The following is a 26729-nucleotide window of genomic DNA, read 5'->3' as shown; positions in this document are numbered from 1 at the left end:
TTTCACTTTGCCATGCTCAAACAGAAACCTCTTAGGGCATATTATTAATAGTAGAGTGGTAAATATAGGTTTCAACAGAGGCATAAACTTGTAATTGGCCATTTGTTTCAGAACATGGCTAGTTCATACAGTAATGGCCATTAATTAGAATTGCAGTTTACTTCTATTCAAACCAAAACTTCTTTGAATATAAAATCTACATGCCACTGAGACCATCAGCCTTAAGTCTCACATCTGGAGAGCCATCGTGGGTGTCAATAATGATGTGCAATAAGCAATGTAGCTGAGAGAGAGAAGCATAAAGATGCACCCAACCATGATAATCTATATTGAAGATTTTGTATCTCAGTCAGATGGAGTAAATAATTCACCAACTCCTCAATTTTATACCCAATCCCCAGAACTCCACTGTGAAGCCACTGCTGCCCAGAGAGTAGGCACTCACTTGACATTGGGCAGGAAGAGTGTTGACCTCATAAGTGAACCAAGACACCTGTGCCTGGAGAAACACTCCTTTGAGAGGTGCCAGAGAAAAAGGAAAACAAGGGGTGCAGGGCATGTGGTGTACACAACTCTGCTTGCCTTGAGCTTCCACATTAGCAGCTAGAGTCTTGAGCTGCTCTGTCAGCTTCAGCCAAATGGTTAGCATAGCTTTTAACTATGAACAAAGCGTTGATCTTCTGTGACATGATTTCAGGTTGGGGTGTCATGGGCCATAAACTTGTGTAGACCAATTTTCATTTGAACACTGGGAAATGAGTGGAGGAGGCTTCTATATTGTTGTGGACAATCAATACAGAAATTCTTATGTATTTATGTAATGGCATGGGTGCCAATTGGTTGTCCTCTTCCCATTCAGTTTTTCCTTAAGGACCCTAGTGGTAGGACCAAGGATGGCTTGTAGACCCAAGGTCTGAAAGGGCCTGCTGATTAAGGGCCATACACATGCACATGCATGCATGCACACGTGTACACACACACACACACACACACACACACACACACACACACACACACCAGAAAACAAGTCATGCAAAACTGAAAGGACCTCGAGTATCTTCATTTGTGCGGAGGTATAGGACTCATCAGGACACCTTCTCTGTGCTCTGTTGTGCTGTTAGCCCAGGAGGGCCCAAACCAAAACATAATAAAGCTCCAACATCCTGCATTCAGCATTTTACAAATCTCTTTGGAACAGAAGAGTAAATAATTTCTTAAACAGTTTGGCTCTTACAGTACCAGTCTTGGACAGCTGTCAACAGGAAACCCCAAGTCATCTTGTATTAAACTCTGCTATCACAGAGGGACCTGTCACCTAAACCTTGACATAGGGCCTATGAGAATTATTTTTATTTTTACTATTAGAAACCACTGACAGGTATTTGGAAAAGCTGGGAAAACCAGGAGAATGGATTCCCATTTCTCCTAAACATTGTCTTTATTCAGTTACTTGAAGGCTTATTTAAAATAAGACAGATTTTTCTCCTCTTAGTAACTTGAGAAACATCAGTTGCAAAAATCATTGCCTGTAACGCAATTTTAGGACAGTTTAGCACTACTATTCACAGTAATTATAAGAAGTTATATTTTTTCTTGAAAAATTTGAGCCTTACCCACCCCAGTATTTTGCAGTTTATATACCTGTCATCACTTCATAAACGATGATAGAATTTCTAGGACAATACATTTGTAATTTTATCTGGTTTTTTATGTGGTCTTGAGTAGTAAACTATTTTCCTTATACAGGCAACCTCAGGATATTCTGTGTATCCTGCAGACAGAGGAGGTGTCAGTGAAGGACATTTACTTTCAGGGGTAGAAGTGGATAGGGAAAGGGATTGTGTAGGGGAAGTAATCTATCCCCCATCCCCTGTCCCCCAGCCATCCCTGGCTTCCTCATGAAGATTGCCGACACAGTTCTGTGCATTGGCCGACCCAGCTGGAAACAGTAGGCCCGGCCCTGCTGTCCTGTCTGATCCACTTTTCACTGAAGGAAGAATATGTCTGGAGCCACAGCTGAGGAAGTGGATGGTGGGGGTTGAGGGCAGGATTTTTTCGATCACCGCTGAAATTGGAGAGATATGAACCTGAACTCTTAAGAGGGAGGTGATCTGGTCTCCAAGAAGGCAATTAACCAGACAAGGAGTTTGGGAATTAGGGATCAAAACTGTGAGCTGAACAGGTTGAGTGGTCTTAGACAAGTTACATTTAATCTCAGAGCCTCATTTTCCTTATTTCAAGCAGGGGCAGTGTTAGAATTAATTAATTTTGCAGGGTGCTTTGAGATCCGCCGATATGAGACTAGAGCAATGCAGAACGAGGTTTTGTGTTGCTGTTATTCTTGTTCCTAGAAATATGGAAGCTTCCTCATTTTTTTTCCACCCCCCCCCCCACGAACTCCCACATCTGAACAGTAAGAAACTGAAAGTGACCTGTCGGCTTTATCAATCAAGTATTCACATGCAATTCATTCAAACCTTGCCTCAGCCCTCTCTCTGAGCACAGAGACTGTGAGTCTTTAACATTTTCTCTGGGACTGAGTTTTCAAGGAATTTATTCTAACCTTCCTGTTATTTCTGAATTTTATGCAGGATTTCACCGTCTGGGGGTTGGTCTTTCTTTATGGGTTTTTAGGATATTCTACATGCCTTGTCATAATACTTTTCAGGGAAGCTCCCTGAAACTTTGCAGAATCTCCCAAATTTGACCTTAGGATTGAAAAGGTCTGATCTTTCTGAGGCTGACCAGCAACGCAGCCTTTCTCTGCTCCAACCTCTTTCAATTTCTCTCCTTTTTGGCACAACACAAATTTCCAAGTTGTGTGTGTTTGCTTGTAAATACATCACTCAGCTGTGTTCCCATCCTTTGTGTCAACAGGAAAATCCCCTTGTTCTATGTTTAGCTTGAATAATTACCAAACTGTTTGTAATTAGAATGTGAGAATGTGACCTCACAGTAATTTTTTTCATTTCCTTTCTCTGTATTTAATATATTTCAGAAACTGAAAATACCAAATCTGTCCCCCCTCCCCTTTTTTTGATGCTTATCAGTAATGGAAACATTGCAAAACAATCAGCCCAATACCTATGCTTTGTTCATTTATTGCCTTCTCTGAAGATAAATTGACTGTACTCAACGCTCTTCAGCATTTTTCTTCACCTAGATATTATTGCCTTGTGCAGCCACCCCAAGGTGACTGTTATCACTTAATTAAATCCTTGCACGCTGGGAAGAAAAAACAACATTGTTCCTCCGTAACCCCAAGGAGCCTATTTTTAAGCCACTAAGCCTTTTCCCTGTTTTATTAACTTATTCCTGGCTACAACAAGACATACTTTTGTTGATGAGCAAAAGGTTGTATTAGCTTTTTATTTTCTGGGTAAACTTATCTATTCTCTGGGAAGAGGGAAAGAAAAAAAGAATGGACATTACAAGGGAAGGGGAAAAAATGGGGTCTCTTCAACCTCCCTGATTCTAGTAAAGGTCTCTGTAAACACCAGGCTGGAAACTAGAAGCAGGGGATTCAGGAAAGGGAATGAGAAAATAAAATGTAAACATCAAATGGGAACAAGACTCTAAAAGTAAAATGACGTGTCTGTCCATTGGGGGAAGCATGCGGGGTAGAGGACACCACTTTCAAGCTAAGGAAACTAGGCATCGGTGTTACACATTTGTTGAAGAAAACAACAAGCATTTCTTCTCGCTCCTGCCTAGAGTAGCATCTCTTTATTAACCTTTCATCTAATGGGTTTATTTTTCCCCCCACGCAGCTTTCCTTCTTTACCTTATGTTTTTGGGCATTCTTATTCAGTCAGTTCTATCCCCAGTTATGTTTCAAGGCATCAAAGAAATACTCTTAGGGTACGTTTAGGGGTGTGTGTGTGTATGTTGCATGTGGACATATATGTGCGCATACATGTCTGTGCACATGTGCTAGGAATAGGGATGCATGACCTTTAACTGGCAGATCTGAGTGTGGCACTTAGTATCCAAAAGTTCACTTGCTGCAAAGGGAGTTATTTGTTCACATGTAGTAAATTATGTACCTTTTAGTTTGTTTCTAGTCCATTACATATCATGGGCCAGAAAATGGGTTGTCACTGCTAAGATTTGGACCCAAGCAAGCATATGTGTTTATTCATGATGGTAAATCATTTTACCACACGCTGTGTTCACCAACAGAGTAAATGCAGCGTAAAGCTGCAATATTGGCAAGAGTAGTTGATGCTATGACAGGCTGGGGCTGGATAGAGACCCGATTCTTAAATAGTTAGATAATTAAGATATCTGAACTGTCACCAGTCACCGCCCACAGGTTACACATTTCTCAGTTTCATACATGGAACACATGATCGTGCATGCTGGTTCACTCCCTCTTCCAGTGTAAGATACAGTCAGTGGCTCACTGTGCCTGTCTCTGAAATGGGAAAAGTAGAAAGATCTCTAGGATGGTGGGAGAACACGCCCAATTGTGCCTATCATGATCCCTTTAACGAAAGGGCCGCCTGTACAAATGCCAGGATTTTTTTTCTTTTTCCACTGCCTACTTGGAGTGACTGAGAATCTTCATGCACTGCTTCTGGGATTCCGGTCAGATCTGCAATCGTTTCCATCCTGCCAGCCGAATGGATGCCTGTGGGGATGTGTATATCTTCCCACTCACTGGAGTGGGCTGGTTTCCTTTTTTCCCCTCTACAGGTTAATTTCTTTTCCTTTATAAAAGCATTATAAATATCTTAGGGAGGCCGGTTAGAGCCCTTCGAAGACTGTGCCCGGTATAGCAGCCACCCATTTGACTTTGACCTCGAACAGTGTTCTTAGTGTTCTCAGGAAGTTAGTATGGATGTATGTACATGTTTGGCTTCAAGTGGCAGTTTCGCTGGTCAGAAACTCTTGCTGGCTTTCTCTGGACAACCTTAGAATAGGACGTAGAATCCCACAGTGAGTATCATTTACTGTTTGCCCTCTTCCCTCCCTCCCTCTCTCCCTCTCCCTTCTCTCCAGGTTAGCCAGGGTCATTCCTAAGCCATCCTTCTCAGCAGAGTATATCTGGCCTTGCAGAATGTCGGATCAGGAGGCAACGCGACTGTCCTCAATCACTCATTTTTGTTCTTAATAATCTTCACTGTTGGGAAATCCTTCCTTTCGCACCCAGATTCTGCTCACTGCCTTTGCCCTTCATGAAACAGAAAGACTGGTTGCCAGTCTCTGTGGAGGAATCTGGCATGTGCTCAGTGACCTCTGAGTCTCCTCTGGGCTGAATAATCCAGTCCATTTAACCATTCTGTAAAAGTCTTATGTTTCAATATCTAACTAGTTTTTCAGCTCCCTTTTGAATACTCCAGATTCTTCTTTTTGTAAAGCAGTGAGCCCCAAAACTGAATTTGCGATCTGAACAGTGCTGAATAAAAAGGAAAATGAGCTTAGAATTCTAAAATTCATTGTTGGTATTTCCCCTTTGCATACATTTAACTCAAAAATATCGAATCATGGGACACCTGGGTGGCTCAGTCAGTTAAGTGTCCGACTTTTGCTCAGGTCATGATCTCACAGTTCATGAGTTCAAGCCCCACATCAGGTTCTGTGCTGACAGCTTGGAACCTGGAGCCTTTCAGATTCTGTGTCTCCATCTCTCTCTGCCCTTTGCCCTCTCATGCTCTGTCTCTCTCTCAAAAATAAATAATATGCCCAACACACGATGGGAGGGAGTTGTTGACCTTTTGCAGAACCTGGAAATCAGGAGATACTCCCTAAGACACCATGGTCTCTACTTCTTGTGCATGAGGCAGCCACCAGCCTTGAAGTCTCTTACATGCCTCGGAGTATGGGTGTCATTTGAAGGTAATCAGAAATAGACTCAGACAAAGTTGTCAAATGCATGAAAGACTTCAGCATCAGGCATTTTCTCTTTCCTCAACACCCTCAGACACAGACTCCCGGTCCCCACACAGGTGAACAAACAGGCCAGGGCTGTGCACTCACAGGAAGTAGCTAGTGAGATAGAGCATGTGGTAGACAAGGGGGACCTCAGTAAAAGCTGGTTCCCTCCTCCTTCCATCTCTTCCTGCACTCTTACTCCCTCGCTTCTCATCTGGAGAAAGTTTAAAGACCATCTTCTCACTAGCCCATACCCACTTTGATCTGCTTCCCATTATCCTTGAAAAAGGAAGCAGTGGAAACAATATAGAATTAGTATAAAACATCACAATATTATTATGAGTAATCTAAACTTTCTAATTTTTATTATTCTTGTATTTACTGCTCAATATCTAGAACATTGCCCTTTATTGCTTCAATCTTCTAGATCTTTATATCAATGACACATTAGTCTGAATGAGTATTCAAACACAACTGATTTTTCTGGGACTATTAGATGTCTTGCCAATACCTTTTGAACAGAGAATTGTTTTTCTGTATATTTGCCTCAGTATTTTTTTTATTGAATATATTACTGAGGTGTGGTTGAAAAGGGGAAAAGTTGCCAAGGAATCAAACTATGTAAAACAATGCACCTGTGGAATGACATTTACCCAGTAGATCTAATCAACCAAGGTATAGCTTAGACCATACCTAGCAGAATGTCCTATCTTGCCTCAATCTTTCGTTTGGCTGACCTCACAATCAGGACAACAAACCATCTTCTTATCCCACATCTGCTTTGGACGTCACCTTGAGCACACTACCTCTCTACCCTCTGCCCCAGGGAACTCTATATAGGGAAACAAATGGTAGTGATTTGATGCCAAAAGTGAAGAATCTCTGCTGTGGAAAAAAAAATATGCTCCAAATCCTCAGCGTCAATATACAGTGTTGCATGCTGCATATGAGTTCCTGCTTTACCACTTACTGTGTCATCTCAATTTTTCTCATCTCAAAAGGGGACAGCAATAGTATATCCATCAGTTAGGAGTGAGGATTGAGCTGTGTTAGTCCTTATGAAGTCCTTCTCCCAGGGTCCAAAACAGAGGCCACCTTAATAATTTCTGTCACTGATACACATGGTATATAATAGTATTCACTCACACACACACACATACACACATCCTCGAATTGTTCTCATTTTCAAATGACTCTGCTTATGGAACTAAAAATTATTTTTATCTTGGTTTTATGTTTTATTCTTTTTCACCTTCTTGTTGACATTACTGTGTTGTACAAGTGCCTCACCCTAGATTTCCGTCTCTTCCTGATCACTGACCTTGAGGACTTGTAGAAGTTAAGTCTTTTTTCTCCCTTAAAAATATTCTGTCCCCAAGTCCTGTTTATTAAACATTTAAAGAGAAGTATTTATAACCAGGATAGAATCTCATTCAGCCAAGAGTCCTTTTCTTGCTTTCCCCCTTAAGTTGATATCTAACTTCATTTTGGTGCCCTTTGTGGATTACAACATTTTCTCCACCTGTGCATTTCTTCTTATGATCAAGTAAAAGCCACTGGTGTTTGCAGGCACTCTTCTAAGTCAGCATCTCAAGTCAAATAATAACCACTATGGGTGCTATTTACCAAATACCTACCATATGATGGCCCTTTTACGTGCATTTATTATAATCAACTTAAAATCTCTACTGAGTAGAATTAATAATGTACGGAAGGGCGCCTTGGTGGCTCAGTTAGTTAAGCATCTGATTTCGACTCAAGTCATGATCTCGTGGGTTGTGAGTTTAAGCTCTGTGTTGAGCTCTGTGATGACAGCTCAGAGCCTGGAGCCTGCTTCAGTTTCTGTTCAGTTTCTCCCTTTCTCTCTGCCCCTCCCCAACTCACACTCTGTCTCTGTCTCTCTCTTAAAAATATTTAAAAATATATTAAATAATGTACAGATATTCTTTACATTTTCATATATAAGAAAACTGTGAAGTTGTGAATTGGTAATTCCAGCTCTGGTCTTTTTGAGTCCAAAGAGCAGGTATTCTTTTTCATTGCCTCTTAAAGACTTCGAAGGATTCTCATTTTAAAACTGAGTGTAGAGCTTACCCAGCTCTGGCTCCATAGACTCTTTAATTTCACTAAAGTAATTGAGAAGACAACGGCATAATTGTCCCATCTCCTTGGCCATTGCCTCAACTCTTAGAGTCCCTCTGAATCTGACCAGAATCTTTCTAACAGAGTCATGTCTCATGTTGAGCATGATTAGAGTATGAGATCTAGAAGGTCCCTCTCTATAGTGCCCAGTCTTTGAAGTATGAGCTATGGTCTCTGGTATCCTCCTCCCTGAGCATTTCTCAAGAACTGTGGCAAGTGCTTCCCTGGTGAAAGCCACAGAATGTGCTCTTTAGCACTGATCAAGACATCCTGGTCTCAGCAGTAGTCCATCTATCTGCCCGATGCATCCTTATTCCTTCCTTAATCCTTTTCTCTGGAGGGTTGTATAAGGCTCTCTTGCTCTGGAAATCTCCTCTCCCACACCCCTTAACAAGGACAGCAATCTGTCCCTGTAATAGGCCCCTTTCTGGGGTCTTATCCAGGACTCAGATAATACCTAGATCCCTCCCCTTTTTTTAATGAAGACCCTGGGAAAACCATAGAGAGATGTGAAAGAACTGGTTCTCTTTAAACCACTTGCTATGTTGGCAATCCTGTTGTTCACTGATGTATGCGGAGAACTGGAGGGAAGAGTCTTAATGTTTCAGCCTGTGTCATCCAACACTCAGGTACTTCTGCTTTGACATCTCTCTGTACATCCGAGTGTTTAAGGCTAGATGCTGTCTCATGTAATTCATTGGCACTGTGTAGGATGACGAAAGGGGGCATTACTAATAGGGTTCCTTCAAAAGTTGCTGGATAACCTGCTACACCCACCATTCTCTTTTGTGTGTCCCTGTAAGGCAAGAGGATTCAGCCTTGAAGAAGCAAGCATGCATGACTCATGGCAGAACCCCTAGATTTTACTGTACTGTAGTAAGCCTTTTGAGACCAAAATTTTTAATGCTGTTCAAAATGAAGGTTTTGTATTCCATCATGTTATTGGAAATTTTAATTGTAATCATGTAGTTCTGTGTCTTAAGGGAGCCCAATATAAGAATTGCTTCTTGGAAATATGTGAAGGAACAAGTTTCTTTCACTCATTGCCTATAAAGATGTGTTGCCTTGCTGAGATTATGGAAAAGAGGTGGGCTCATGCATTGTAGAATACCAAAATGTCAGTCATTCACTATTGCACTGTTTTGAGTTCATTGGTTCAGGTGAAATTAAGGATGTGGTTAAGCGATGGAGACCTTTGCCAACATAGAGTCCATCAGACTTACCTAGGAGGCCATCTGTCTGTGCCATTAGGCCACACTTTTGTGCTTTTTAGGAAATGGCAAACTAATATTGACTATATACTTTCATGAGAGGTGCCTGTGATGGCTAAAAAGAACCAGGAAAGGGATAAAAATCTGATAGGAGGAGCAAATGTCTTAAGCAAGTGTGATTACCTATAATAAGAATAGAAGGAACACACAGAAAATAACAGCTTAAGGTTGTGTTTGTAAAACCCTTGATATATTTTTTATTTGCTTTGGGATAAAAGTCTTCCATTAGGGCACAGAGGCCAATTTGAGTCTTTAGGGGCTCAATCCTTTAGGGGGAACTCCCTCTCCTGCCTGCAACGCATTTAAGTAGAAATTAAAGTAGGTCATCCTATTACTAAGGAGAAGCCCCAAAGCAAGACAATAAAACAAATCTTACTTGCTGGAAAAGGTCAAGACTAGAATGAACAAATCCCCTTGGAGGCAAAAAGAATCTATCCCCAATATTCGACCACACAGAATTTATGCTAGCCTACACAAATTTGAAGCCATTCTTCATCTTCAAAATTGTTAGTAATTATTATACATCTATGAGTCATATGCATAAACATCCGTAGTTATTTTACTGCCCAGGGTAATTTCCACATAAAAATGCATTCAGAACAGGATTGCTGAGAACGTTGATCATGAAATACGGCACATATGTACCACTACAAGCATGCCATCCCTTCAACCATCAACACCTCTTTCAATAAATGGATGAGTACAGAATGCAAATCAATGGATAAAAGAAGAGGAAAAAAGGAAATAAGAAAAAAGAAAAAGTGAAAAGGGGGCTGAAATGAGGACCTAGATGTGTGGGGGGAGAAGCTGTTGATTCAGAACTTGTGTGTTGAGGTTTCCAAGGTGATCCCAGGTGACATTATACTTCTCACTTCCTTCAGGCCTCTGTCATTCATGGGGAGGCTGATGTTTACTTAAACTCTAAGATATGTCTGAGGAAGAGTTTTAATGAGGATTCATCATTCTTAAATTATTAGAGACTTCATTAAAAATATTAATGTCTTAGGTGACAGAGTATGTGTGGTGGATACAGGTGGGAAATTTCTTGTGAAGTTGATTATATTGTAGTCTTGGGATTTTAGACAGTTAAGAAAAATACCATTTTAATAAGTTTTAGTTCATATGCCCACCCTGTAAAGGAAGCCAGGCAGAGGGCCAACTGAAAAATCAGAGTTGGAATTTAATCAGTATATTTGCTCCTTCATACTACTGTGTTGTTGGCAATTTGGATGTCTTTGACATCAAAGGTTGAGAAAGACTAAGTGGGAGGTGACAGTTGTGGCTGAAGGTATTAGAGAGCTATCTGATTGAGGCCACTATAAATTCTGTAGACTAAATAGAATTTTAATAAGTCTAATAGTCATTGAGAGATGGACTGTCATCCATCAAATGCATTGAATGGTGGAATATATCCATTTTCAAATTATTTTTGTTCTAACATATCTTTAGCTGTTTAAGTCCAAAGAGTGGGTAAATGGATCATTGTGCACATTAGAATTAGGCTGAGACTATTGATTCAAGGTTTCTAGTGAATGAATTATCAATACAGCCAACTGCAAATTTCATTTGGAATTACTGTGAATTGGCACATCAGTGCATTTGAATAGATCATGCATAACCTAGATTATTGTTAGAGCGAATCCCTTGTAGGCTGTTAAATAACTTCAGTAAACCACATGGCCCTGAGTCCCTGAAAGCACTTCAAGTGATTCCTCAGCTGTGGCAGGTAATGGAGTCTCTATGGCTAAAGTAGATTGTGGTGTTCTGTGGCACCTTGTGCCAAATAGCTCAAGACAAAGTGCTCAGTAAGTTAGACCTGCCTAGCGGGCGAAGAACTCTGTGCTGCCTAACAAAAAACAAAGTCTACCATTATTTGGCAAGTGTCTGGGAGGTCACTTACTGGTCTCTGACTTCACTAAGGAGTCCAGGAAAGGGGAAGATCCTGTGTGATGATGACACTTTAGGACAGAAGGGAAAGGAAAGTTTTGGTCCAAAACTTTTGACACTTGCTTCTGCCCTGGGAAATGCATATGGTCAGCCCCATAAAATGGTCCATCCTATTTGCTAATTTTAAGAGTGTATGTTAGTACCTTTAAAATATATTTATCTCTATGCAGGAATCTCAAACTTTATAGATCAGCTCTGTTCCTGAAAAATTGACCATTTAGTGACAGTTCATGTATTGAGTCTAATTTGCCCTTTGTCGACCACAGCGCATTTCTCTAGTAAAAACTTTAAGAACTATATCTTTCTAATGGTTTTAAACAAACCTGAGTACCTATTGTAAAACAAACCAAAATAATCTCAGTGATTATTTGATCTCTCAGTCAAACTAAACAGAAAATAGCTGAGTCTGTCATGTTTGCTGGCTCATACGCATATGTCCCACATGGTGGGTCAGAAAGCCATGCAGACAGTAAGCCCAGGAGCTTCCACCTACTGCATATGATCTTTGTCTTCTTCACATTACCTTCATATAGCTGATTTTACATTCAAGGTAGTCGCTTTAGGCTTTATGTTTGTGTTCCCATTAGTTACACTTCTCTATAGACAACTTCAGTCCCATGATTCCTATTAAATCTCAGAGATTGTGGTTAAAGCATCATATGATCCTGGAAATTCAAATAGTAAAAGAGCCAGTTACTCCTCAGTGATGGCTATGAATTCTTTAGCAGTCAGGATAGCCACTGAAATAGATCAGAAAGAGGAAGGAAACTCCAACCTCATTTAATTTAATTTCCTTCTCTGCTAATGTTGGTATCCTACAAAATTGCCAATACCAAAAACCTCAGACACTGGTCTAGTTCTTTCATTCTGTTCCTGAATTGAACACGTCATAAGCCAGCATCCACAGCCAAGCACCACTACATTTAATTGCATACATTTAGATTGTCATTTGGTCCTACCACATTCCACATGCTGAATTGCTCTCCTTTGAAGGATATCATCTAGAGATTGTCTGAAGATTTCTTATAACCTTAGTCATTATGCTTTGTGTATCTGCAAGTATATTAGCAAACAACAAACAGTCTTCTTAGCTTCAGGTGTGTTCAATAGATTTCCCTGAAGCCGTGAATAGGTTGAGAGCTCTGTGGACAAGCAGTATGTGCTGGTCCTTCTCACTAAGACTCAGCGGCCAATGGTGCAATGAAAGTAGAAGGTCAGAAAAGCAGCCAAGAGCCATAGCAAGTGGTAAACCCAGTTGTTTATCCCAAGATCATTCAGCAGCAGGTTCCCAATTCCATCAGAATAATTGATTTTCCCATAAATGTGTATCTCTGCTCTGTATGGAGCTAAGGCATTGAAGCAGTGTAGCCTCCAAGCATTTGAAATTCACAGGAAACCAATATAAAGATTGCAGTATTGTAAATGTAGGACCCAGAAGAGGTGCAATTACTTGAAAAAGATTTAAAAAACAATCCTAAGCATTACTGAATTTCTGGAACTAAACACTACTTTCTATTATCATTCCGTCATATGTATAGCTTTATGTGTGCCTGGGAAAAATTAATTATTGATTCTATGAATGATAGTTAGAATAAAGAGAAGAGACTCTAGTTACAGTGATTTCCTGAAATTAACATTGAAGATTTTCGTAGCCCGTGCATTTTCCCCAATCAGAATTCCTGAACTACGATCTTAACTCTGAGCACCCTAACAAAATATTAAAGACTGGGTGGCTAAAGCAACAGACACTTGTTTTCTCACAACTGTGGAGGCTAGAGGTCCAAGATCAAGGTGCCAGCATGGTCAGGTTCTGGTGAGGCCTTTTTTGCAGCTTGCAAATGGCCACCTTCTTGCTGTATGCTCTGATGACCTTTCCTGGGTGCATGCCTGTAGGGAAAGAGATAGCTCTCTCTTACTCTTCTTATATAAAGACACCAGTCCTGTTGGATTAGGACCCCATCCCTATGCTCTCATTTAATCTTAATTATCTCCTAAAAGCCCAGTCCCTCGACACAGTCACCTTGGGAGTTAGGGCTTCGGCATGCAAATTTGAGGGGGATATAATTCAGTCCATGGCCACTATATTGGCAACAATCAAGTTCCTTTCAGTACAGATGTTTTTAATACCATTTCCCTAGAGATACCAATAAATGTTTCCTAAATGAAACACATATGAATGCGTCAGATTAATATCTAAGGTCTCTAAATGGCCTTTTAATATGCTAAATTCATTACAGGGTTCTTTAATCACTGTTACTACCCCTGACACAAACTCCTTACCTAAAGGAATACATGTACAAAGCTTTTATTATTTTCTCTTAAGGAACCTATTTTTTAAAGTTACCCACTGCCCAGTTAAACAGTCAAGGTTCAGTCATAATCAGCCGTAAGAGAAGTAGCAATATGAGTCTACCTTGTTATTATGAGGATGTGCAAGCAAACATGACTGCAAAACAGATTTCTGTAAAGTCATCTTTCATGAAATCGTATACTTCTACATAAAATGGTATTAATATACCCAGAAGGGAAGGGAAAAGCCCTAAGTCTGAGTGAAAAACTTGGGGACCGGAAATGGGATTAAGGTCCTGGCCAGCCCCGTGGCCTCTGGGGTGTGTGCTCAAGGCAGTCCTAGCAGGTGACGTTGGGAGATGTGGTTCTCCCAGCAGTCTTCTAGGTTGGTTCTTCTTCCTTCAATGCGTGAGAATTTCCCTGAGGTCGAGCAGTCTCTTGGCTGTACCTTCACAAGTTCAGAAAGAGACACCTGCAAGGTGATGGATGTGTTAGGTAACTAGGTGGGAAGAACCCCACGTGTATGTGTAGCGACTCACCATCCTGTCTACTTGAAATATCTCACAATTTCGTTTGTCAATTATACCTCAGTAAGGCTGAAAAATACAAATTCCATCAATCCACGCCTTTTCTCAATCAAAGACCACATAATATTACAGGTGTGGAGCTTAGTGATATGAGATAGGGATCCCCACCTATTACAGAGGGCATCCTAAGCAGGAAACTGCCTTTGCCCTGCAGCTTTTTGTTTTATAAAGTTAATTTTCAACTTGGCTCATTTGCGTTGTCTCCGATCCCAAGGATGATCTTTCTTTGAAAAAGGAGCTTGTGAGTGGGTCCTTGTTCAGCTTTGTGGAACCTCTGTTCGGACAGGCCCGGTGCACAGTTAGCCCTCAGCGCTGTTTGTGGAATGTATCGCCCTTAAACAGTAGGAACGTGAGAGTCACTTATGTGGAAGGAAGTGCTGGAGGAAGCCCAGAATTTGAGCAGCTTTGATGGGGTGTTAAACAACTAAAAGACCCAGCAGGTAGTCCCGGCATCCAGAGGAAAAAAGAGGATCCTTTCTTCTATCTACCCCTTATTGATCTGTGACATTGAGCAGTGTCCTTAAGTTTTCTGGGCTTCGGTTTCCTTACCTATAAAGTAGGATTAAGTAATACCTCTCTCACATTTAGTTTATGCAGTTTGCCTAACAGATACTATTTTTCTTCATTTCCCCCTCTACTGTGGTGAATATTTGAGGGAATTGAGCATCGTTTAAGACATTCTGTAATACAGTATGATGTATATGATATGCAAAATATATATGTAATACATAATAGTATATTTGATACATATTATGTAATCCATTCTCTATTTTCCAGTAGTCTGTGATCTATAGAATGTCCGATAAACAATTATTATCTATTCTTTGTATTGCTTTGTATAAGGCAAACATGAATAACACCTAGAGCCCTGGATGTGACCAAGCTCCAGGAGTTCCCAAAGCAAAGCAGTGGTATTTTTTGGCATTTCAGAACCAATACCATGTAATGTTTACATTACTCTGGCTGGCATGGGAATTTTTCCTTTCACTTAAAAGAGAACTCTGAATTAAAAGGGAAAGGTGCACAGTACGGAATTGGCTCCTGGATTCTGAAGAGCCTCTGTTTCAGTAAATTAATACACCGCATACACAAAACGAAGGCATTTTAATGCTCCAGTGAATATCTGAGCCTTAGAATAACTAGTGGGAATCCTCTCCCTCAGGCATCAGAGCTTGTGAGCACCACATGGTCACTCATGCCTCCTGGAGTCTCAGTCTCTCAGGACAAGCCACAGATGATGTGGTATCCACAGACCACCCCTGGTGGCTCAGAGACACACGTGTGATTCCACAGATGCCACACCCTGTCTTCACACCAGAGCCTGTTGTCCATTTGGCTGGATGTTTAAATCAAGAAATCCACATCCCTCAAGGCTGGATGTAAGGCTTGAACTAGCATCCCAGAGGAAAAAAGGTCAGCACTTTGATACACAGCTTCCACAAAATGGAATTTTAATGAGCAGAAGCAAAACCTGATCTTCTTGCTCAGAAAGCAGATGTCTTTGTTCTTTTCATGTTTTAACATTTCACTAGCTCAACATACTCCTTTTATTCTGGAAACTCTCCTCTAAGAACTGAAGAGAGGCCGTCTGTGCCTCTCTGCTCTGTTTTCTCACCTAAGATGTTTAGATGTATGTGTTTTAGGAAACTCTTAGGAGAGGTCTTACGAGGCACCAAGGTTTGTTGTTCTGGAATTTGTTTTTAGTGGGAAAATAATCAAATGTGGCCCAATCTAGTTTGGTGCTGTGACTGGGGGAATGTGTGACATTTGGTACATGATAATGACATGAACCCATCCTACCCCTCATGTTATTGACTCATGGTGGTGGGGAAGGGGCAAAGGAAGAGACACAGGAGCCAGAAAGCTCTGGAAGATTCCTAAGAGTTAAATCAAAGCCCAAACCTTTGATGTATGCTGTTATCCTCTTCGAGAAAATATACTTGACTTAGATTCCTACTTCTAAAAATAAAGCTTTTGTTTCTGTACAGTGCTTGATTGTTAAAACTCAAGATTGCAAAGACAAAATTTGGGAACCGTTTTCTTCCCCATAAACAGATACATGTGGGCACTTCTGGACATCGTCCCAGGCTCCTTGAAGTTGCTGGGAGTCCACATGTGCGTGCGTGAGCAGTAGAGCGTCACCTCCTGAGTGCAGTCAGAGGGCAATATGGCATTTTAATGAGCTCTGTCAAAGTGTTATTGTATCCAAAGGCCAAAGAATTTAAGAAACATTTTTGTCTTTCTAACTCCTTAATCTGCTGCCAAAACAGAGTGGTAGGATAGGTATTGAAGCCCTGTCCTCACTCTTCAGGCCAGGCTGCTTTTGTACTTGGCTTACTCACTCCATTTCTTCATGATGATGGAGGCTTGGTTCCAGGGCAGATTCTACTGTTTCCAACGCTAACCCATTGATCAGACAGCTAAAGGAGTTTTCTCATGCAGCCTCAGCTTATTAATAGCAGAGATGTTTTCGTAATTATAAAATACTCTTCTTTAATGGCTTGCAAGCATTGTGCTGAAATCCAGATTCTCTTCTTGCTCTAACAGAATTATGTTATAACAATGAAAAACCCTGGATTAGGAGGGAAACTTGAGTGTGTCAGAGACTGTACTCTCTCATGGGTGGGTATTTTCTGCCTAGTATAAGCCCAAATTAGAAGAACATCACAGATGCACAGTGCATTGGACATGGAGCACATGCATGCATTTAAATCACGTGTATCTTACTTTTTTACTGATGTAATTGTGAAATATGTTCTTTTTGCATTCATAATTAGGGGGTGGAACAGATGGTGAAGGCTTAGTTTAAAATAATCTGTCATTAAAATAACCTAGCCTACTGGTAATTCTTCACTCTAACTGGAGTGAGGTCATAGAAAAAGAGTTTGGGGTGATTTTTTTCTCTTCTGCATTGGAATGTAGAAGAAAGAACCACTGATCTTCGTTATACAATAAGAATTACCCCTAGAAGGGCACTGTGGTAAGATTTTACTCTGTGAGATTTGGCTGTGGGTGGAACATTAAAAAAAAAAAAAAAAAAAAAAAAGTCAGACACAAAACTACTTTGACAAATATAAATGAATTTAGCACGATGTATTAAACATTAATATACCTTCAATCATGAAGCTATGGTTAGTTTCATACCCTATAAAGAAATAACCTCATCATTTGACAAATACTGTTAGGGGCCCTCAGCTTTTGGGGTTAAAAAGCTGTGCCTTATCCTTTATATGTTACACTGATGTCAAGGGATATACATTATAATTACAGGCATTATTATTCAGAGATGCTGTAACCCCTGATTTCTGTATCCACGCTTCCCTCCGGTATGTGTACCTCATAGACTTACCAGGATGTGACAAAGGAAATCTCCTATCAGCCCTGTCAGGATGGCTAAGAACTGGTTTTAGTAATAAGAAAACTGTCTTGATAAATCAGATACTAGCATGCCTTTAAAATGTCTATTTTACTGTTTCTTCTAAGATTTTGTTCTCCATCTGCTTTGAGGGAAGCAGATAGATTTCAGCATGGCTTTATAATAAATCTTCTCAAGGAGGGACTAGTATTAACATTTGTGTAGGCTCTTTTTCATCTTAATCCAACCTTAGTTAATAATCAGAAAATTCTACATAGTGAGTAAGAAGATGTAATTAACCCTTTGACCTCGGAATCTTAATTGGCGCCTGTTGAAAACAGTGGGCAGTTTAAAAAAAAAAAAATGAAAAAGTAGCCTGCGGTGATAGAAAAAGCTTGGAATGCAGTAGCTTTCTTGATTCAAAATTTTAAAAAATTTCACAGAACTTCAAGATGAATCACATTTGGCTCCCAAGACAAACTTAATGTTTCCTTCTTCCTGCCATCTATTAAAACTGAGACAAACACATTAGAACAATATTGATGCTACTCTTAAAACTTTCCTAAGCGGCAGAGTATAGCTAACTATGAACAGGGATGGCCCTGAATCAGAAAGCAATGGCCATGTGAAGAGCAGTCTTGCCAATCTGCCACAGACCTGCTTTCATATCCAATTTCCTTATTTGAAAGGTAATCAAACCTGAGTTTTGGATCTTCATCTCACACTATAGCTATAATTGACTAACATGATAAATACAAAGGTAAAAAAGATGGCTAACTATTTGTGTGTGTGTGTGTGTGTGTGTGTGTGTGTTTACCTCTGTGATGACAAACAGCTAAACTGACTAGTTATGTTCTTCCCCTACCAAATTGGCTGTTATTTTTAATTGAATTGACTGGATGCTTTGTTTCATGTAGACATAGACTCATTTTAATCTCACCAGGAAATTGGAACATGTGTCAGAGCCTCTGCTTTGCCAAACAAAACTGGCCAGTTCTTAGATCGCTGCTGCTTAGTAGCATCAGATGTTCAGCCTCCAGAAATGTTTTTCCTTGGTATGGTGCCCAAACATCCTCTACTAGTTTAGTAAATACATGAGATATGAACCCAATGTTACAAAATCATGATCCCTTTCAGTGATAACGTAAAGAATATGTGTGGGTGGCAAATGACCTGCCACGTTAGACATCTGTGGCATCAGAATCTTCAAATACTCTAATAGCTACATAACAGGACTCTTGCAGAAAATAACTTCCATCCTTCTTAGCCATTCTAGCCTATGTGATCTAAGGAAAAGAGCATTGAGCTTGGAGGTAGAACTGGGTTCACTAGGTCTTGGTTGAGCAGTTGTTCAATGTGGGCCAAGTAAAGATGAGTAAGACATCATCTTACTGTTGAGAAATCCAGTCTTTTTGGAACATGACTAAGCCAACCAGGACCATACAACGTCATGAATACTTTAACCCTACTATCTATGTGCAGCAGATTTAATCCTAGTTGGCCACTGGATGACTGGATGATCTTGACTAGCCACTTAACCTCTGTGCTTCAGTTTTCCAACCTGTACAATGAGGGTTTAGAGTGCAGGAGGTTGTCTCTGTGCTAGCTTCATCAGTCCTTTCTTTTCTCAGTCAGCCTTAAAACTATCATGTGTATGTGCATGAGAAGTACTCTTGCCATCTCTCTATTCTGACAGCATCGCTTTAAGGTTGGAGAAGATGATTGCCACAGCTCTCTATGATTGTATGCCAGGGCGTGGCCATTGGGTTGAGTGGAAAACCTGTCAAGGCCCAGTTCTCCATGGGGAAAGTTTAAAGGAGGAGAATCTTAATCTTCATGCGGCATCCTCTAAAGATCTCTTGTGTGAGGTAAAGATAGTTTGAAAAGAGATCCTTCCCAAATTTCCACAAAGGAAACTTATGTCCATTTGCATGGGCTCAAAGCAAGATTTCACAGTGCCACACTCCAAGCTTGAAAGGTTGGATCTCACTAGACTCCAAAGAGGGTGACAGTTTCATCAAAGGGAAGGAGTCCTTTAAGTATTTTGTTCCCTGTCCCTTAGCTGATTCCAGGAGTAAAATTACAGAGAAGGTGACAGGGTAACTTCTAGTGGAAGTGACTTGTAAACTCTCTTATCCAACTTCATACCTGTTTCCTATCTCCTAATGGGATTCTGTCATCTGAAAATCCTTGCAAAATCAAGTGACAATTTTTAACTCATAAGCTGCATCTTAGTAGATTCAGAAATGCTATAACTATTTCTTTCCATTAATTGACACATATCAGTTACATAACTTTGTTGTGAGTAGGGGCAGTATTGTTATTAAGTCCAACTGTCAGAGTTCAAATCCTAACTCCATCACTAACTAGGGACAGACATGTCACCTGCCTTCACTAAGCCTCAATTTCCTTCTATATAAAATTTAGAGAATAATATAATTACTTCAAATGATACTTGTGAAAATTAGAAGAGTTAATACATGCAAACTGCTTAGCACATATTGCTTAGTAAATGGACAGCATCCTGACCAAAAGCTTGTCTGTCATGTGATTTGTAATGTAGTCATGTAATGTGACTTTTGAAATGTTTTCAGAGCCTACCTAATCAGAGGAAGAGGTTGGACACTACCCACAGTCTCTGACCATGAGGGCTCTGAAAACGGGTCAGGGATCATGGAATTCAGATGTCTCACACACACACGTGCAGGCACCCACACAAACACTCCTATAGACACACATACATTTAATACATATATAAATACATATATTTTATATAAATACATATATTTTATACAGACATTTGGAGCTCAAGAAAGAGTTCAGTATTTTAGGAAAATGAAACTCCTGCTGAGATTGAGACAATCCATTGCTCTACCAGAATTTCACCTGCTTCCTCCACCTTCCTATATTTAAAAGTTATGTCATTAATTTAGTGTTGCCACATACCTTGATTTCAGAGTGAGTTTCCTGTTATTCCCAGTTCTCAGCCTTTGTCCAAACCATTGATCTTGGAAACTTCTTTTTCTGTTCAAGCATTACTTGTGCAGCCTACCTGGTTAGAGATAAATAAAGGGAAACGAAAGACCTAAGGGGGATGGAGGGTACAGAATGCTCTTGGATTGCCAGAATTTGAAACAAATGTATTTTCTACTTGAGTGCTGTATTGCAGTTGGAGTCCGTGACGATTGATACCACTTGTCACACTGACAATGCAACCCTCCATTTGGAAAGTGGGTGAAGGTTCCAGGAGCTACAGATGATGCAGCTCATCCTTCTCTCCCCACTCCCCCTCCTTTGTTTCCATTTCAGGAGTCTTAATAGAAACTAGGTCTATCACAATAAAACTTGAATACAGAGTTGTGCAAAAAAAAAAAAAAGGGTTACAGTCTGTAAGGTTTCAGCCTATAATCATTCACCCATAATGTATTGACTTTTTCTATTTGTTCTACCACAATAGGTGTTGGGAGTGAGAGGGGCATAATCCTTTATTAATTAGCAAATTATTGATGTCCACAGTAGCTCCCGTGGTGATTTTCCTTGCTCTTCATATAGGGGCCCTTTTTTCTCTCGTTTCATTACAATTTCCATTCCTGTTCAGCTATTTAATGGAGAATCTGGCTGATTTAATCTATTAAACTACTGAATCCAAAAAATAAATAAATAAGGGCAACAGCTCATAAAATCAGCATGACCTGATTCCATACCTGAATATAATGTATCTTGATCAAAATGACAGACATAAGGAAGTCCTGGAAATAAAAGAAAGCTTGTAGTCTTAATTTAGACCTTTAGTTTGTTCACGTATGGGGCAGTAGTAGATTTTAGGACTTCGGTTAAACGGGAAGAAAAACATGGTTTTAAGTTCGGTGTTATGTTGCTTTGTATCTGATGCCCTATTTATCAAATCTCCAGCATATGTTTGTTAACTTAATTATATTTTTTTTTTTATTGCAGTCCCTGGATGGCTTTGTATTTGCACTAAATCAAGAAGGAAAATTTTTGTACATTTCCGAAACTGTCTCCATCTACCTAGGCCTCTCTCAAGTAAGTAAAACAATTTAGATTCTTGATGGAGATTGTGAAGCCTCCTTTGGCCTCGTACTTTTCCTTCTTCAAAGGATATTCTGGTTAGTGTGAATTATCACATGTATTCTTTAATGGTCTACCTGACTCTTCTTGCGAAGTCGGTGATAAAATTCTTTTCGTTGAAACGTTCGAAATAAACTTGTACTCAAAAAACTTAAGTCCCCCCCGACCCACCCCTCCAAGGATCATTATTAATTTATTGAGAACAAATGAAGTTTCTTCCCTCAGTTGTTTGAACTTTGAAACCTCTGTGCCCCGTAGGAGAGGGACACACTAATAGTGCTTCCCTTGTGTCCTATTACTGGATGTTTATGGAGTACCCTGCATTATCCTGGGAGCTGACACAATGACAGGAGTCACTTGGAGTCAAGAAATGCTGAAAGAGACCATTAAAATGTGTTGCAGGGAGGTTCCAGCAAGGATCCATTTTGCTGCCTTTGCAAATGCTTCCTAATGCTGGAAGACAATTTCATAAAATAAGATAGCCTTTCATTATGTGCACTTTAATTACTTGTGCGTGGCTGTCAGAGGTTGAAAAAGAAGAAGATGGAGGCAGCTGGGGTAAAGGACAAAATCCTAGATGTCCATTCTTGATTTTTCCCTGGAACACAAAAATGTTACTTCCGTTGGATTACAGGAAATAGGCTGCATCTACAGAATGCCAAAATGCCCTGAAGAAAAGTTGGTGATTCCACTACTTATCCAGATGTTTGGGAGAGGTTTTTTTGTAAAAATGCTGAACATCTGGATATTTGTGCCCATACAGGTGATTGGCTGAGTTTGACCCTTTTCATCTGGTGATTTGGCATGAGGAAAGCACAGCCTCGGTGGGAGAGATTTTGTGTGTATGTGATGATCTGCCAAGTTGGATAATCTACTTCTCATTCAGTTGCCCCTTGGAGCTAAAGATGGAGATAAGATTTGTCTTTCTCCTCTTAAGCAAGACCTACCCCAGCCTCATTGCTTCTGCAAGTTGGCACCGCTCTAAGGAGGCACCCAGCACGGCTGGAACGTTTTGGCGGTTAGTGAGTGTGCTGGTAATAGCTGAATCAAGACAGACACTAGGAAATAATAAAGAAAGATATTTGGCATTTGAGGAGGTTTGAGGAGGGGAGGGATGCTGCCAAATGTGATTATTTACTGTTGAGAATCCAAGCAAGGGTCCATTCACTCTTCCCTGAAGAACGTGTGAAGCTATTGGCTATAGTTGATAGAGTAGTTCTATTTTATGTGGGTTTCAGGAAACCAAATGATAGAAACCAAGCTTTTGTTAACTCACTGTTAGCATTCTTGCATCTCGTTGAAATCTCTGGTTTTGTAATAGCCTTTGATAGACTCTAAGCCTCGTCTTCATCTGTTGGGGACCCAGTTTTGAGAATCTCCAGGTTTGAAATGGGTGTGCCGCCATGTGAGTACCGTAAGGGACCGGAAACACTCCTGTTTGTTGTTCTGCGATGCCCATATTCATCTGTTTTATGCACAGTATCTAACAAAGTTTAATAAGCCAGTGAGAAAGAAGGATGAATAATTAGTTTAAGCAGGTAAATGCTAATTAGGGAACTCCTGAAAAGCATCCATTATATACTAGCTCAAAACACATTTTACAGCCCTGGTTAGTGGTGTAATCCAAATTCTGTCAAGGCAACTGCATTTTCTGTAATTGAGATGTGTATGTTTGCTTTGCATAACAGATGGCTCTGTATGCTTAGACTGATAGCTAGGAAAATAATAATTGCATTATTCTGGCCAAAAGAATATTAGCTCTTGGGTTTTGGCCATTTCAGTCAGTCCTCCTGCCAGCACAGCATATGCACATATATGGATTGGATTTTCAAGGAAATTGATGCATCTGGAATAGTGTGGCCATCTGAAATATCATCTGTTCAAGAAAAATTTGGCTTTAACCCTCTGCTGGGTTCTCCTTAAAAGCAGTGTATTTCACTGCTTTTCTACTGTAACATTAAGTCAATCTTTTCTTAAAATCTGAAACAAATAACAAAGCAGCTGTGTAGACATGGTACAGTAGCGGGCCCCTTCCGTGCCATCATTCCCTGCTTTTTATACGAGACGGGTTTTGCAGTGTGGATCAGGACTCAGCATCTTGACTTAACAGGGACAGACGCTGGCCCCCACATGCTGTACCCTCTGTGGTCACGGGTTCGGTGTTGCCAGCAGTGGTGGGACATGCAGGCAGAAACTATGAGGTACAAGACAGAGGTCTTGGGTTTGGAGCACTGTGCAAGTGAAATGGTGAAGGGTCCATCACAAGAAGGTAATGTGTGCAAATGCCGATGTAGGTGTTAACATTGAAAACCAGAGTTTAAGAACACTTCTGGGTTTATGTGAAAATACTCAGATAAGAACAGGATGTGGTTTTAAATGCCCAAAGGATGAGTAGAAAAATTTGGTGCTACAACTTGGGGAAAGAATTTCCAACCCATAAACGCTAAGATCTAACTCCCCATAGGGTACTTGAGACTTAACTCTTTTCAACTTTCTTCAGGGACCTCTTGCAGTTGCTAGGTCAGGAGGTACTCATGGGGGACATAGGACGTAAAATGTACTCAAAGTTATCCAGTTAAGTAAATACTTAATCTTTTCATATGTGTGCCCACACACACACATAGACACACACAAACACACCCTTAATTGAATGCTAACCAAATGGATGGCCTATTTGTATCCTACACCTTTGGCTCAGAAGTTATTCCAACAAGTTCTAGAGAGAGATAAGGAGTCTATGAAATTATGGTCCCTCTGTTTCTTTTAAAATAGTTCCATTAAATAAAGACAGTGTCCGGCTGTATCACCAAAGATGAACCCAGTGAAATTGTTGAGGAGTATTGCGAGCATGTCAGTTCATTAGAGCAGAGTTATGTCTACATTTGTAACTCTCAATATATCCCTCTCTGCTTCATATTCCTTCAACATGTAAATAAACATGGTACCTTTAAAGTGGCTATGTCCTGGAAAGAATTAAGATTTTATTTGGACTCATGAGAAAATTAAGTGGAGAGACTTCTACTGAGCTCCGGTGTATAGCATGAATATAGAGACAGCCAGAGTGGGTTTCTCCTCTATACTCTGTTGAGTGTAACACCTCCTGGTGTCCAGTGTGCATGGGTGGCTGTTATTCTCTGTAAAGTATTTTCATGTTATCACGATGGTAGGAATGACGGGATCTATGATGATGTTCAGACATCCTCAGCAGCCCTTTTGACTCTGCCAGAGATAAGTATTTAAATCAACATTCAAAGTGTGGTTTCAGGTTCTAGAAATAGGCACTGTTGGAGTGCCAGGGTGGTTCAGTCAGTTAAGTATCCAACTTTATTTTGGCTCAGGTCATAATCTCACTGTTCATGAGATCAAACCTGCTTGAGATTCTCTTTTCTTCTTTCTCTGCTCTCCACCATGCTTGCTTGCCTGCCCACCCCGCCTCAAAATAAAGAAATAAACATTTAAACAAAAGAGAGAAAAGAAATAGATGCACCTGGGTGGCTCATTCGGTTAGCTATCTGACTTTTGATCTAGGCTCTGGTCATGATTTCATGGTTTGTGAGTACAGCTTGCTTGAGATTCCCTCTTCCTCTCTCCCTCTCTCCTTCCTTCTCTCCCCCTCTCCCTCTCTTTCCCTTTCCCACTCGTGCTATCTCTTCCTCTCAGAATAAATAAAATAAACTTTAAAAATTAAAAGAAATATGCACTGTTGACTTCCCTAGGTAAAGAGGATTCCTAGTTACTTGCCATGAAGCCCAATCTTAAAAAGAAAAAAAAAAAGAGCCCCAAATATTGATACTGATTTTGGTTTGCACGGGGTTTAAATGGTTTCTTATACCTGGTGATGGTATTCAGAACTGCTAAAAACTGCTCTAATCTATATAGCTATAATGGAATAGGCATAAGGGAAAATGAAGAAACAAAACAGTGTATTTTCTAACATTGAAAAGGTAGTAATGATACATAGCCAGATTTTATGAAAAATATTCCAGTGCATCAGGGGCTTAATTGTCAAAGGATCCAAAGGAGACTTTATATGGTAAATTTTTATAAAATGCTAGTTTGATATCCAACTTAAAACTTAGAGAAATATTTATTTTTTGGCTTATATCCTCCTCTTTCCACAAAGGAAATAGCTTATTTAAAAAAAAAAACAGTGGCAAAATACAAGCAGGGTGTAGGAAAAAGAAAAGACAAAAATGAGTCATTTGTTACCACACACTAGGAGCACACAATAGAGCCTCTAAGAAGGGGTATAAGTGATTTGATAAAGCTTCCAGTTTATCTATGAGCTTCCTGGCAACCAAAGCAAAAAGAGAAATATGCTCCCCATCAAAAAATAAGGAAGCATCACTTTTTATGGAAAGCAGTGTTTTTCTGGGACTGAAGTATAAAAATAAATCTCAAATACAGTCTCCGTAGGGGCTAATAGGCGGATTATGACCTTATGATTTGCTTCCATTGGCATTCTCATTCAAAGCAAGGCTGTGTTGACCATATAACAAACATGAACAATCATATTGCGGATCTCGTAAGCAGACAGGAGACTTCTCTGCCCTCAGATGTTGGTGTGCCAAAGATCATTTTGAGAGTGATTTTTTGATATCCAGGCCTTATAATAGCATTGACTAGCTTGATGGTTTATGTGCATTTATATATCAGCTTTCCTTCACCCAAATACAAATCCTCTTAAATACTGATGAGCAGTTTAACATCCTAGTTGCCAGAGGCGGAGGACATGGGTGCCAGTTAACCAGAGGATAGAAATGGACTTGTATCTTTTAAAAACATTTTTCTTTGAAAGTGGGGGGAGAGATGATGATTCTGATACACACCTGTGCCAGCAAAATGTTTTCAGTTCAACATAGAATTTTATTAAAAATAAAATGGGATCTAGAGCAAACTGGGAAATGAGCAGATTTTTACCCTGTGATATCATTAGAAAATACCCTCTAGCCAGCTAATCACTCTCTTGAGATGTCTCCTAATCCAGCCCCCCACCACCTCCCTGCAGCGCCCAGTTTGCCTGAGTCACTTCTCACCACATCTCCATCCTAGTGGAAGGTCCCTCCTTGCTTGTCATCAGCCACTAGAGAGTCACAGACAAGCTTACACAACTGGCTTGTTTCAGGGCAGCTTGCTGAAAGGAGCAGGGTGGTTGCAGATAGAAGGGCTAAT

At 40.2% G+C, this 26729-nt stretch overlaps 1 protein-coding gene across 3 annotated transcripts in view; it reads left to right on the top strand.

Annotated features, from left to right (window-relative positions):
* Nucleotides 1–26729, top strand: part of NPAS3 (neuronal PAS domain protein 3) — an 836879-nt gene that overhangs the window by 577298 nt on the left and 232852 nt on the right. For all 3 annotated transcript variants that reach the window (XM_029951941.1, XM_029951942.1, XM_029951943.1), the window contains one exon: nt 21423–21512. In XM_029951941.1, the coding sequence (XP_029807801.1) occupies nt 21423–21512 (90 nt within the window). The remainder of the gene's footprint in view (nt 1–21422; nt 21513–26729) is intronic.

Source organism: Suricata suricatta, chromosome 9 (assembly GCF_006229205.1).
Source record: "Suricata suricatta isolate VVHF042 chromosome 9, meerkat_22Aug2017_6uvM2_HiC, whole genome shotgun sequence".
NCBI classification, from domain to species: Eukaryota; Metazoa; Chordata; class Mammalia; order Carnivora; family Herpestidae; genus Suricata; species Suricata suricatta.
The sequence above is the reverse complement of the archived record's forward strand: the minus strand, read 5'-3'. Positions and strand labels throughout refer to the sequence as shown.